Consider the following 15,055-nt stretch of genomic DNA (forward strand, 5'->3'; position numbering starts at 1 on the left):
AGTATCATCAAATAATTTTTTTTAAATAATTAGCGTATTAAGCTTCGTGGAGATCTTCTTATATATATATATACACTGTAAGTAGGTACTTAACAAGATCAAGTTAATTTCTGATCAAAGTGATTCGAAACGTTGCTACTTTTTCAAATACCACGAAGATTTCTGACGCGGTGACGCCTAAGAAAACTTGGCCAATATCTTCGATTTATATTTACTTTTTTTAGTATATGACGGAGGGTGCAAGCCTGGTAATAGGGTTGTTGGCACCCCATCTTGATATGAAATTATTTATAATCTCGTTACTTATTGGTTTTCCCGTAGTAAATTGAAAAAAAAAGTCCTGCAATCAAAACATATCCCCTTAAATATAGGTAGGTATTAATCACCTTATAACCTACATATATTACCAACACCGTGTTTGTAACTTGTTTAAAAATACCTATTTTTAATTATTATCTAGGTAGATAGTTACGTTTACTTCATGTAAATTACCAACTTTAGTAATAAATAAATAAATAATAAATAAATAAATATTATAGGACATTTTTACACAAATTGACTAAGCCCCACGGTAAGCTCAAGAAAGCTTGTGTTGTGGGTACTCAGACAACGATATAAATAATATATAAATACTTAAATACATAGAAAACAACCATGACTCAGGAACAAATATCTGTATCATCATACAAATCAATGCCCTTACCAGGATTCGAACCCGGGACCATCGGCTTCATAGGCAGGGTCACTAGTGTCACTACCCACTAGGCCAGACCGGTCGTCAAGAAGTAATAAAGTAAGAAAATCTAACTTTCGTTTTCTGCATAAATTACAATAAAATACAGAATACAGTTAATTCATCGAAATTAAGTAGTTTTTAGTTTTACCACTAGGTATACTTACTTCAATACATTCCACTGTGTAACGAAAGCCACACATGGACCATGGTAGGTATAAATTGTGTGGCTAATTGATGTTACCTACACAATGAATCATTAATTGAAGGAGATTAAACGTAACGCATTAATTAGAACAAACAAAATTGTTTGAATTGAAATCCATTACCTACTACCATAAATCTAACGGCGTACATTAAACCTATCAAACTCTAGAAATAGTTCAATAGGGCCAACCACTTGAAGATGTGCAGCGTGGATAAAAGCCACATGTTTTATTCAAAGATGGCGGACCGCGCCATCTAGTGCTTGACTCGCCAGTCTACTTTCCAGTGGCGCGTCAGGTAATGGCGTTGGCGCGTTGTTGCCACTACACAGTAAACTTTATTTTTTGTTTCGTCCCGCTTTTATCACCGTCTCGCTCGCCCGCATAGCGGCGCATCAGGTCAGCCTTGAGCCAACCGCCGCTCGCGAGTGACGTACGCTCTGCTGCTACGTTGCTGAAATTTCGCGCTAAACTGTTTACATACGGAATTTGAAAATGAGATAACGTATTCTCATAAGTGCAAAGTGTTGAAACAAAAGGTTTTGCGACTCGAATTTGGAATAAAGTGTTGAATTAAAGTGCTAACGAGTTCTCAGTGTTGTGTGCGGACAGTTAAGTTGGAGTTAAGTAAAAACAAAAGTGTTGAAGCAAGATGGGAGCGTAGGATTTGTTTAAGAAGTGTTAATCATTGTTTAGAAAGTTGCCGCAGCGCCATGGGGACCAGCAGAGTGCTTTCACCGTTTACTTTGTTCCTGTTATGTGCAGGTAAGCGGTTGCCACTGACTCAGACTCACGGCTCGCTTCGCAACGCAACCGCGTTGCTTGCCTTGCCAGTTGCCACTTACTTTTAAATTTCTTGAATATTACTCGGTATTTGCTAAACGGATGTATATAGGAATGTTTATAGTTAGTGCAGACGGCGGGTAAAAGTCATTACTTAGCTATTTGTATTGGAAATTATTACAAAATGTCTATTTCATAACATAACCTAGCGTGACGAACGAAGAACGGCCGTTTTTAAAATATGCATGTAGATTGTTAAATATGCGTGTAGATTGCAGATGATGTAGATTATGTACCAAGTTACGGTACTTCTAAATATGCCATGTTTAATTCATCGTTGTTAAATAATAAACTTATGTTTGTTTAGACTTTAGTTGGTTCAAGAAACTGTTGAGCTACTTACAAACTTTAATTATCTCGAATTGAGACTAATTTATTAGGTAAATACAAATGAGATGGATGTTAAACACTTCTAAGGTTACCTTTAATTAGTTTACAGTATAATGGTTCTATTGTATATCGAAAATTATCATATGTTTAATTGTTTATGTTCGTTACCCAATTGAACCAATTAAATTATGGAAATTAAATGTATGACTAATTTTCGTTACACAAAATAATTAATTAAACAGGTGAGTAAGGCCTAGGAATATGTTAAAAAATTCATCAAAAAGTTAACCATGACCACACATGGACCAGTCAATATTTTCGATTGCATTGCAATACATATTTGTAAATAATTCCTGTAAGTAATTAAATATAATTACCGTAATTTTATAGCTTTTAATGTAAACAACATTTTAATCGCGGCTTCCCTCAATATGTTTCGAATTTAAACACAGTTAAGCAGAAGAACCTTTTTTTTTAAAGCTTTATTTAATGCATACATAGGTAATCATGGAATTAGATAATGAACCGCATTTTACACTGATATTTTAAGAGCTTTTAGAGCGTTATTTCAATAGGCAGACAGGTAAAATACCTATATCTAGCATAGGTGCCTACTCAACTCACTCACAGCAAATGAATGTTTTGCACCCCTGACACTTGAATGCAGTGGGGTTTCTTTTCTCCCCGCACTAAAGGTAGGCCAGGATTCACCAACCTTTTTACGTCAATCCCGGATGATTAAGTAATATTTTTATGGCTTCCTTTCATTCCTTTTAGCAAATCTTGAATAAAATTTTGAAAAAATATGCAAATCACTGGAGCGGCATTTGAACTTTAAAGTTATTGAATTGACATTATCCTCAGTGCATCTCGCTCGCACCGAAATACCTATAAGTACCTATCTTCCTATGATAAATGCACTATTAGGGTCATGTCAAATCAAGGACACATTTTAAAGGTTGAATTTTGTAATATTCGGCTTTAGACAGCTAATTTTAACGCCGGTTTACCTACTTCACACGATCCAGTTAAATTCCAGACTTCAGGTCCAATTATCGAACCTAGCTTTGGATGAGAACTGGAATAAGTGGCACTGGAATGCGTTTATCGATACTGCCCAGTTCCTACTACTATCGTCATGGGGTATTAAATTTATCAAGTTCCTTACCGTTTTGATTTTGTGATATTAAATTAGGTATATCAAGAGAACTTTGTAAAGATGTCCGATGGTTATGGGAACAACTCTTAGGTAACATTTCGACACCTTAAAAAATCGAACTACGCAGTACGCAGCCATAGTATTTTTCACATAGCTTGGGTATGGTAACAACTGTCATCTCTATACAATTTATAACCTTAAAACGAAAAAATGAATTGAGAGGCCAGGGCCAGATTGAAGCTGTCACCGTACCCAAGCTATTTGAAAAAGAATATAGGTATTGAAGATTAACAATACTGTAGGTATTGTACCTGGAATTTCACTTCGCGGTTTTTTAATGGTTTGTATGGCTGCATCACATTCGTTTACCATATAAAAGAAGGAGATGTATCTCTTGGATAAATACTAACACGTGTGTGTTTTAGACATTAAAAGTCACCCACCAAAAAATTAGAAAGAGCGGTCAGAGCGATGCCACAAGATGTAGACGTAACTCAAGGTACATTCAAGAAATTCGATATAACAATGAAAATGAAAATCCATTATGGAAGCCTCTGAGGAATCTCATACCTATTATTGTCGCTGTGACAAGGTACCCAGTGGCACTGAATTCACAGACATCAAAACCCTTGACCGTACATACAATAATTCCACAAAGCCAAATTCGTAATTAATATAATACAGTATCTACGAACAACAATAACAACGAGCATTTAATCTGTCAGAAACAGAATAAGCTCAATACAGCACCATTTCAGTAATGGAAGTAATGAATATGTCGTAAAACTCGTAAACCATTACTCACCATATTCGCTCTTCAATATAATCAATAATTTTATGATTAATCACAAGAAAAATAGTGTCCCCGTCCACACTCAAAAACTGGGGTTAAAAATTTGAGTATCAGTTTTGTGACGGTCTATACAAAACGTATGTGAAAATGCGACACAAAACTGTGTTTTGTTTACACTTTTTTACTCGTGTTTCTAAGTAGAAATAACTCAACAGCTGATCGTTTTTGGAGAAAAAAAATAGATAATAAGTGGTACACTTTTTTATAAGTTACAAATATAGCAGTGACTCAAAATTCGTACTTTGTGAAACGGATATGATATTACAACATGTATTTCGGTTTAACTGTACAGTTGATTTCCGATATAGGTATTTTTACACTTTTGTACCTTACTCCTTTGTAATAAAGCCAACAATATATTATCTTGGACGTCGACTGAACCTACAACCTACCTACCTAATTGTCAACCTGTCATTTTAGTTTAGTGTCTAGTACCTATAGAAACATACCGAAGTTGTGGCACCCACGCAGGTGCTTTTATCATTTTATATTTTAATTTATCATTATCACATGTTCCTTTTTACCTATTTATTTATTATTGGCCTCTTTTGTTTATTGACATTGAAATGACATCTCAGACAGTTCATTCTTCATGTCAGACAAGCGTTCCTAATGTAATAATATCGAATTTAGATAAAAGTTGTACCTTACAAGAATCGAAACTTGGCAGCCAAGTTAGTAGAAGAAGGTCTCTATTTTTTACTATTCTGAAACGGCCAAGCAACACATTTTGACTAAGGTGTAAAGTTTGTGAAGTTAGGACATTTAGAGTTAGAAGCTTGGCTCTACATGAACTCTGATAACTTTTTGACAGTGAGAGTGTGAGAGCCATACATATGGCTACATATCTATGTTTGTCACAAAAATTAGTGTAATAAATGTTTAGTTCCTTAGTCCAGTGGTCTTTGTCCGTTTCGTCCGCATAAAATACATTTAAACTGTTTTTAGATTAGAGATGACGACTAAGAATAATTAACTTTTGTACCGTCTCTTTCAAAAGTTTATTTCCAAATAACAAGGTATCTTTTGTGTGGTCAAGTCAAAGCGACAAGTAAAAAATAAATACTGTCCATCTTCGTGCAATGTCGAGTAGGCCATGCCTACATAAATAGATTAAACTAAAAATAATTATTTAAGTTTAATTAGAAACAACCCTGGAATTTTAACCTGTGCTAACAAGCATCGGGAGCTCTGTATGTTATGTTATCCTGATGGCAAGTACTTACCACATATGAACTACGTATAAATTAACAAAGTAAGCGAACTAGGCCTAGTTTAGCTGGCATACCTGCATGTTACACACAAAAATGGCAAAAATACTATATAAGGTAGTGATAATATATTATGCCTGTCATTTAGTACGGAGTCTATGTCCAGATATTGACGTGTCTTTGGTCAAATCGAAGGCCAAAGCTCGCAGGTGCTATTAATGCTAAATATTCTTGCTTTATTTATTTTTATTGGCCTTCGAAAACCAACCGAAATGTGGGGTGCATATATAGACAACACATCTGGCTGGTGACAAGTATAGTACCTAACTTTTTGTTCGTATTCCGAGTTTAAGGACATCTGTGTACGTCTGGCTGGTTGCTCTGCTAGGCATATGCAATGTTATTTTTGATTTCGGCATGTTATTCACAGAAGTAACGGTGTTTGTTATACTCGTACCTACCTTGTATAGTGTATATGTCGTTCACCCTGTCATTGTGTGCGGTCCTATTACGGGCGGAATAGGTTAGGATTAGGACTATAACACTAATGTTTTTGTACGTTTGTGTACGGCGTATTCTACAATAATATAGGTTATTAAACAAAAGGGTTAGGAATTTGCTAATTTAATACCTCCGTGGCTCTTTAGATTTCAAAATATTTTGTTAGTTGTTTGCAAATAGAAAATTATCGTTAATATGTATTATTTTTTAATCATTCTACTAATGAAAACTCATGGTACAGAACATAAACAATATCTTGCCTCGTAGGTGCCTTAAGTTAATTTGACCAAAACAATTAACTTTTCTTTATGTTAACGGAATCCAATTAAAACACGTCACACACACATACCAACAAAACCATTCAGAGAGGACATTTGTAAACTTGTCTAGTAACTTTTTGTGAATCGTGCTAAATATACAAACTTCTTTCTACGTAGTTTGACCAATAATATACCGTATTCCAGCCACATAAGATCTACCAACAGTCAATATTGTTCTAGGCATTAACGGCTGTTCTTCGACGGCAGAGTTTGACCGAGATTAAACCTTGTTCCTAAGACGTAAGGTCTACTTAGCAATGGTCAGTGTTGTTAGGCATCGACGTCTGTCTTTCGGCGACAGAGTTTGACCGAGATTACATCTTACTCCGAATATATAAGGTCTACCGATGATCAGTGTTATATGCCCGCACTATTTGAGATAGCGAGTGAAATCTTGTGTTGATCAAAAACCGGTCTGTGGCTGTATCTGTATTCTCATTGGTTGAGTGGCTTGCGTGAGCGCAGACTTGGCTTTTTGAGAAATCCAGTGTAACTTGACCTTGAAAACTGCCTATTCTGGTGTACCTATACAGAATATTACAGAACTAGGAAAAGTTGACAGCAATTTGAAAAAGAATATTTTATTATTAAAACCCATTTGTGTATGAGAGATCATAGAGTCGGACCAAGATAACTCTGCATGACATTTTCAATGACAAAGTGCGGTGTTAACAAATTCAATTCGATTTCATTTTAGATTTTTGGTCCTAAAAATCCTAAAATGTATTTCAGATAAGTTGCCAATGCCAGTATGATAAGTTGTAGGTAGTAGCACATTTATTTGCGTCAAAAGTTGCTAACTTGAATACTTAAGTTGCCAGATTGTGTGTATGCGAGCGATAGTAATAGCGCTTGTATGCAGGTGCGCATCTCGACTCGTTCTCATTTTGTAAAAGTTGCCAAACGCGTAGCGGATCGGTTTATGACTATGCGGTCTGAAGCCCGAAGCCTTCATCGACCACGAATTCTATTCGCGTTTATTTTAAATGCCATCTGTACGGTTACCATCAGTTTGTCACTGACATAAACGCCGTCGAGAACGTAATTTACTTTCTATACATCTCGCTCGCACTCGCATATTAGTGCGAGCGGGATGTATAGAAAGTAAATTACGTTCTCGACGGCGTTTATGTCAGTGACAAACTGATGGTAACCGTACTGGACCGTTACCATCAGTTTGTCACTGACATAAACGCCGCCGAGAACGTAATTTACTTTCTATACATCCCGTTTGCAGTAATATGCGAGTGCGAGCGAGATGTATACAAAGTAAATTACGTTCTCGACGGCGTTTATGTCAGTGACAAACTGATGGTAACCGTACTGTAGTAGCAGACGAAAACGTTAGTTAGGTTGGTATTCCACTTGTCCAATGTCATTGCGTCTCACTCTCTCATTATGCAAAATGTGAGACGCAATACACATTGGACGATATTGGACAGATGGAATACCATCCTTAGCTCCGTAATTTTAATAAGAATAATAAGTACAAATAAATTTACTAAGATTACCGGTTTAATTCTTAAGGGCCACTTGCACCATTCACTAACCCGGGGTTACGGGTTACCCGGTTAAACCTAGAGTTAATATGATTACCAGTATAATTTGACACTGGGTTAACGTCCGATTTAACCGGTTAACACCGGATTAGTGGGATAGTGCAAGTGGCGCTAAGTAACGAAACTGCTGGAAGGTGTTCAATAACTTGAATGTAGCTAGACAAGCACTTGACTATTGACATTAGTGACATCGCCCGGTAATTTGCACCTCGGTAGTCATGTTTCTACGTCGACACATCGTTAGCGCGATCTATCCTTGAGGTGGCGCCATCTCTTAACAGGTTCGTATATTATCAAAGTTGATTTTCTATGAGTTAGAACAGCGGTTCTCTTTTTCTCTCTCTCATCTTTTTTTTTGACGGAACCCTTTTGGAAAGCGAAATACTTGATGGAACCCTACAATAAAACAATAGTTTTTAGAAGTGTGTTTTTTGCATAGTAAATTTTTTCGAGGCGACTAAAGCATAGTGTTCTAAATTCTAGAGGAACCCCTGCAGGGGTGTCGCGGAACCCTAGGGTTCCGCGGAACACACTTAGAGAATGGCTGAGTTAGAACATTAGGCAAAATGGTAACGTCTCTTAGTGAAAATTAAAAACAAGCTTCCTTTTTATACGTCAGGCTGACGTATAAAAAGGGAGGTCGTCAGGTAACAAGTACAAGTGTTCAGATAATGTTGAAAATTTCGCCCGTTTAGCACGTTTTGCTGTCCAAAATAGACATACCTTTTTCTTATATCAAAAGAAAAGTGGCCAGGCAATTTAGTATCACATAGGCATTATCTGTCCGTGACGTTAATGCCGCCTATTCACACATGAATGTTCAGGTCATGTACAGTCGCCATCAGATATATCGGAGCGGCCAAGGTGTTCACAATATCTGAACACGCACTCTAACGCCTTGACAATAGAGGCGTGTTCAGATATTTGTGAGCGCCTTGGCTGCTCCGATATGTTTGATGGCGACTGTACTCGTATTGGGATTTCTGTGAACGGTAATTATAGGTTGTCATAGTTATAATTAGACTAAAGCACCTACAAATTGAAGAACGGTTAAAAATATGTAAATTGCTTTTATGAAAGAGATTTATTTATACGATAAACTAGTTTGTGGTTTTCAGGTCACAATACATAATAAAAAGGTTAGGTATAATATTTATATGTAAGCTGAAATGGGACTGGGCAGGGCACATCTGCCGAATGCACCCAGAACGCTGGGCTAAAGTATCCACGGACTGGATCCCACAGGATGGATCTCGGGGCAGAGGAAGACCCAAACGGAGATGGCGGGACAACCTAGATACATTCTGTGTGGAGTGGCGGGAGTGTGCATTAGACAGAGACAAGTGGCGGGAAAGAGGGGAGGCCTTTGCCCAGCAGTGGGACACACTAATAGGCTAAAAAATAAAAAATAAAAAAATTATATGTGGCGCAAACAGTATCGTTGGCGTGTGTGGACTGTGTGGTGCTTAGCGATACTCTAACTAGATATCTGCATTCTGCATCTGCTGATATCTGCCAATATATATTATTATCGCTCCGTCTATGACGAGCTTTACGTGGCGTTTACGTATTTATTATTTTGTCTATATAACATAAAATCCACCAGCAGCTTAACATAATTATAAACTTCAAACTCCAGAATTACCTTCTTACTTTTCGGTGTAAAAAAGGTAAAAAATTTGATTTCCCAACAGGCTACTTGAAGTTGAACAAACATGGGACTAATTTTCATTTATTACCCTTTATCCCGCTTAAGTAGGTACTGTAAATTTAACTGAAAATAAACTTTACTTCAATGTCATAAGGTTCACCCATGGTGAGCTAAGTGCTGGTTATAGTAGGCGCAAACCAAACTGTCGACCGGGGTCATATCACCATCTCTCTCACCCTACCTACAACCACGTGAGTGGGAATGAGAAGTTTTACGACCCCGGTCGTCAGTTTGGTTTGCGTCTACTATAGTACCATCGTCCATGTTGTTTGAAAATAAACCTTATTGCTTAAACTTAAGGTTCACTATTCAGTTAAGAGTGTTACGAGTAGTTAGTACGGAGAATTGTTGGCATAGGATCCGGGTTGAGTGTTATGCTTTTTTCCTAGAGCAGTACGCGTCCCTGTACCAAGTACAGTCGTCTTCAGATATATCGGTGCGGCCGAGGTGCTCAAAATATCTGAACACGTTGGCCGCTCCTATATACCTATCAGATGGTGACTGTACCAACGCTGCAGCAGCAGGCAGCAGTTATTGCCGTCCAGCGGAGCGGAGAAGAGATGTGGAAATGGAAATAGCAGTTTGTGTTACAAGGGATCAAAATGATATAATTCCGTCAAGGGCGTACATTGAATCCTGAATGAAGCGATGGATTCTACAATATCCCGAACGTAATGAGGGATTCTAAAGTAGAATCCTGAGCGTAATGAGGGATACAAGTATTAACGCCCAAGACGAAAAAATTTTGATACCGTGTGACACATACTGCTTTTCACATCAACTATGAGGAAAATAAAAAAAATCTGATGCTTAAACAGATTATTTAAGCTATAAAAATAATGTGCATAAAAATGTAAAAATTGTGTGCTAGAACAGAAAAGTGTTACTTTGATCCCTCCTAGCAGGGAAGAAAAAGCTCTTTTCCGAATAGGTGGTGTGAAAACCATATTGGTTTATTGCCGCACGTCTCTTCGTCTCCGCCTCAGTGGGAAGGCGGCCTTGATACAGAAGATTGTTATTACATACTTGGGTCAAGATATATGTACTCGTATGTAAGTATGTATACAAACCTGACCTTTTTTTTGATAACTAGTTATTTGATACAAGAAAGTAGTTTGCCCAAGATACAAGGACAAAGACATTTCGAGTTTCCTTTATATATCGAAATTCGAAAAAATCTTGAAACTAACAATATTCCTTGGTTCAAGCCCTGTTAGGATTCCGTACCCATTTACCCAAAGGGTAGAAACGGGACACTATTACTAAAGACTCCACTGTCCGTCTGTCCGTTTGTCTGTCTGTGACCAGGCTGTATCTCATGAACCGTGATAGGCAGTTGAAAATTTCACTCATGTATTTCTGTTGCCGCTACAACAACCAATACTAAAAACAAAATATAAGAAATATTTAAGTGTTGCTCCGATACAACAAACGTCATTTTTTGCCGTTTTTTTGCGTAATGGTACGGAATCCTTCGTGCGCGAGTCCGACTCGCACTTTGCCGGTTTTTGCAATACCTTGTTTTATCAGTGTGGTAATGATTAACGTATCCAATTGGTACCCTTTTGATCTACTAAGCCGTGTCACAATTAAGAACCGGGTGCAACTTGCAACTGTATCTTACTTACAGCTTGGTAAAAAACCGGGCAAGTGCGAGTCGGACTCGCGCACGAAGGGTTCCGTACCATAATGCAAAAAACGGCAAAAAAAAACGGTCACCCATCCAAGTACTGACCCCGCCCGACGTTGCTTAACTTCGGTCAAAAATCACGTTTGTTGTATGGGAGCCCCATTTAAATCTTTATTTTATTCTGTTTTTAGTATTTGTTGTTATAGCGGCAACAGAAATACATCATCTGTGAAAATTTCAACTGCCTAGCTATCACGGTTCATGAAATACAGCCTGGTGACAGACGGACGGACGGACGGACAGACGGACGGCCGGACGGACAGCGAAGTCTTAGTAATAGGGTCCCGTTTTTACCCCTTGGGTACGGAACCCTAAAAAGAGACCCGTTTTCTTATATAAATTGGTTTGAAAGGGACGACACTACAGTGTTGCCACTTTAATTTCTACTCTTTTTTGCCAAGCTGTATCTAGGCAGCGCTGAATAGCGGTAAGCGGGTGCGACAGTCGCAGCAAAAACTCACCGTTTCAAATGGGTCTTCCGTAGAGAGCCGAAAGCGTAGCGATTAGCGTTTTTTTTTTAACCCCTAGTGTAAATTACATTTGATAGCGTGACGAACGTTCGAGTTTGCTTTACGTCTATTTTTGTTTGGGATTTTGAACAGCGCGCCAAGCGGGACGCGTTGGAAACTCAAGACCCTGTACGGTTACCATCAGTTTGTCACTGACATAAACGCCGTCGAGAACGTAATTTACTTTCTATACATCCCGTTTGCACTAATATGCGAGTGCGAGCGAGATGTATAGAAAGTAAATTACGTTCTCGACGGCGTTTATGTCAGTGACAAACTGATGGTAGGTAGGTTCGATAATAAATGAGCTTCGACGAGTTTTAGATGTAAGTAGTCGATTTTTAAATGACATCAGTTTATGTGACTCATGGAACTGAACTGACATCATAATATTTAACGGATCGGACTACACGTCAAAAGTGTAGATACTTTTGACGTTCTCTAATAATTTAAGAAAAAGAGGTGTATAGTATCACCTCACAGAATAATTAATAGTACTACCGTACAGAAAGGAAACTTCCTACAAAAACGAAGTTTGACAGCGGTTCAGGGTCGAATCATGCTGTCCCTTTCTAATATATGGCACTATCCCTTTCGGCTATTTAGGGTTGTCAAAAATCAAGTGATTATCTTATCTGTGGTCGTGCACGCAAAAGGAAGTCAAGTGGTGCCAACCCTAATAATTGCTCGGAGCAATGCTGAGCCGAGCGGAGCCGAGTTTGACCGAAGTCAGGAGTTTCGCACCCCTGACTATATGTTAGAAGTTTGACTGTGACCTTACCCTTACCTTTGAACGCGAACTGTAGAACGTGAACTTTTTTTGGAAGAGTATTCCAGGACGGCAGATAATTTAGACGCGTTGTTTAAAAAAACGCGTGTTTTTTCAGATCGAACATTCAAGCGTTAAACTTATACACGGTGGAACATTGCTAGGGACTGAGCTGAAAGGATAGTGTGCACTGTGCGGCACAAGCATTTTAGTACTGAATATATGCTTGTGCCGCACAGTGCCGCACACTGGTGGAATTCCGCCTTAAGTGATCTACAATCGAGTTTTTATAATCGTAAAGCGGGATTCAAAAGTAAAACAAAACCATTAAATATAATATAATATGTGACAACCCTATAAAGTTATTTATATTTTAAATTGACACATGTCATGTCTTCGTGGATCTTCTTGCTAGGGTTGAAATAAACAGTATTTTTGCACTACTGTTCAACCAATGTATCTCAAAAACGGTTAGAAATATTAACGTGATTAATTAGTGAAAAATAAAGTACGTAGCCTAAACAATTCCCCGTCTGTATAAAAGTCCGTCGTTCTGTTCCACCCGATATAACGTCCCACTTTTTTCGTCGGGGGTTATTACAATGATTTGAAATTAACCCATCAAATACCATAATTTCCTATCTAAATTAAACCAAAGCTTTGGTTAAATGATATAATTTCTCAACCATTAACATTGACAATTGACACAACACGACCAAGCTTCAACCAGAGCGGCGCGTGCCTCTCGTGATCGGATTGAACGAAAGATCGTTATAACAATGGGTTTTGTAATAGTATCATGACCGGCGACGGTTACAGCATGCCCGTGCCGCATGCGATGAAATCATAACTCTTCGCTAATGAATGCGTCGCACGACGGCCTCTGCGCTTCGGCGGTGCTTTCCATTTTGTAAGCCTGTGACTTTCGTAAAAAAAACACCAAATTCTTATATTAAAGGAAAAAATTGCTTTGGGCAAGACTCGAACTTGCGACTACCAGTCCCATCGCTCTTAACCAACTGAGCTGCTGAGGTTACAAGAAGGGTCCGAATCTTTACATTCCTTCCATATTTGAGTATACGCCTGGTGCCATTCATTCTTTAATATAACATTTTTATTATCACTCGCATCGCAGACGTATCTGCTTGATAATAATTAGTTTCACGTTGTCACCAGAAGTTGAATTTAAAAATGAAAGTTCTACTGAATGCGAAGTTTTAAACAAGTTTCTGCCTAGTGATCCAAAAGACTCGAGCCCTGTTAGCTCTTTTTTTAGGGCTCGCCTCATCTCTTGGCGCCTAAAAGGCTAAAAGCCTATTTTACTAATGAAATAAAAAAGGCTTTTAGCCTTTTAGGCGTCAAGAAATGAGGCGAGCCCTAAAAAAAGGCTCACAGGGCTCGAGTCTTTTGGATCACTATTTCTGCCTTCAGCGGTTTCTTCCGTGCGATTTCTGTATCTAAATAATTGTTTTCTGAATATAGATGATTAGCTTGTACCGGCGACTTTGCATGGAATGCGGTAATAAATTCAGTAAATTAAATTCAGTGGGGTTTAATTAGTTTTAGATGTGTGTGTTTTTATTTTTTATTTTTGTATGTTATTGAATTGACACGTAAGTATGTACGTTTACACCGTATTAAACGAATTGAAATTGAAGTAAAAACTTTCACATATCCATAATTCCATACACATGTCCAGCATATCCATACAGATAGTAAGCGTTACTTTCGATACAATAGAAACGTGCTTAAAATCTAACTTTCTGTTTTATTACTGACTATAATTAACCGGGCTTTGAAGACGTAATTAAAACGAGAACGCCCATCAATTAATGTTACCTATTGTATCGGACATATTGATTGCTTCTATAATCTACAATAATTAGATAATAACGCCTAAACCAATGCTCAGAGACGTGGAGTACATTATGATCTGTTTATTGGAACTAGAGATGGGCCGAATATGGAGTTTGCTGAATACGAATACGAATATTCGGCGGAACTATTCGGTTCATCTATAAATTCTAATAAATCATTCGAAAACGCTTCAATTTACCTGCATTAGCAGCTAAAGATTAACCGCTTCTTACTCTTCTTAGGCAAATTCCTAAAAATAAACAAGACTCCAAACTCCAAGCCACGCCAAGGGTCAGGTGCAAATTGCAGCATTAACTAAAGCAAACAAATTTTAGCCCTCGCCAAATAATCAAAACAGTACCTCTAGTAGGTATAAATTTCATTCGATAGCGTGACGTGATGTAATACGCGTTTGCGTTAAGTGTCATTCCGTATGGGATTTTCAGTTTCCAAAACGTCCCGCTTGGCGCGCTGTTCAAAATCCCATACAAAAATAGACAACGCAAACGCGAACGCTCGTCACGCAATCGAATTAAATTTCTCCCTTCTCATTCCTTGCCCGGCAATGGCGAATTGGCGACTCCATCAACAATTCTTATCCGGATTATGAAATGCCCTAATGAGGCTCGCAAAACCAAACTTTGTCTTGAAGATGCGGTCACACGATGCGCGATGGAGTTGTCCAGTCGAGCTGCGGGTATATGTGTAGGAGGGCTTAGGACTTAGGACGCGTCTTGCGGATATAACGCTTAGCATCTTGGTCTCCCAGGCGCTGCTAATAATCGAATTAAATTACACTACTAG

The 15,055-nt window shown here is 38.1% G+C and overlaps 1 protein-coding gene across 1 annotated transcript in view; it reads left to right on the forward strand.

The window, feature by feature from the left end:
• Window positions 1-1,325: 1,325 nt before the first annotated feature.
• Window positions 1,326-15,055, forward strand: part of LOC134793939 (hemicentin-2) — a 192,361-nt gene continuing 178,631 nt past the window's right edge. The window contains exon 1 of the mRNA XM_063765659.1: window positions 1,326-1,704. Within this exon, the coding sequence (XP_063621729.1) occupies window positions 1,653-1,704 (52 nt within the window). The 5' untranslated portion in view covers window positions 1,326-1,652. The remainder of the gene's footprint in view (window positions 1,705-15,055) is intronic.

Source organism: Cydia splendana, chromosome 1 (genome assembly GCF_910591565.1).
Source record: "Cydia splendana chromosome 1, ilCydSple1.2, whole genome shotgun sequence".
NCBI classification, from domain to species: domain Eukaryota; kingdom Metazoa; phylum Arthropoda; class Insecta; order Lepidoptera; family Tortricidae; genus Cydia; species Cydia splendana.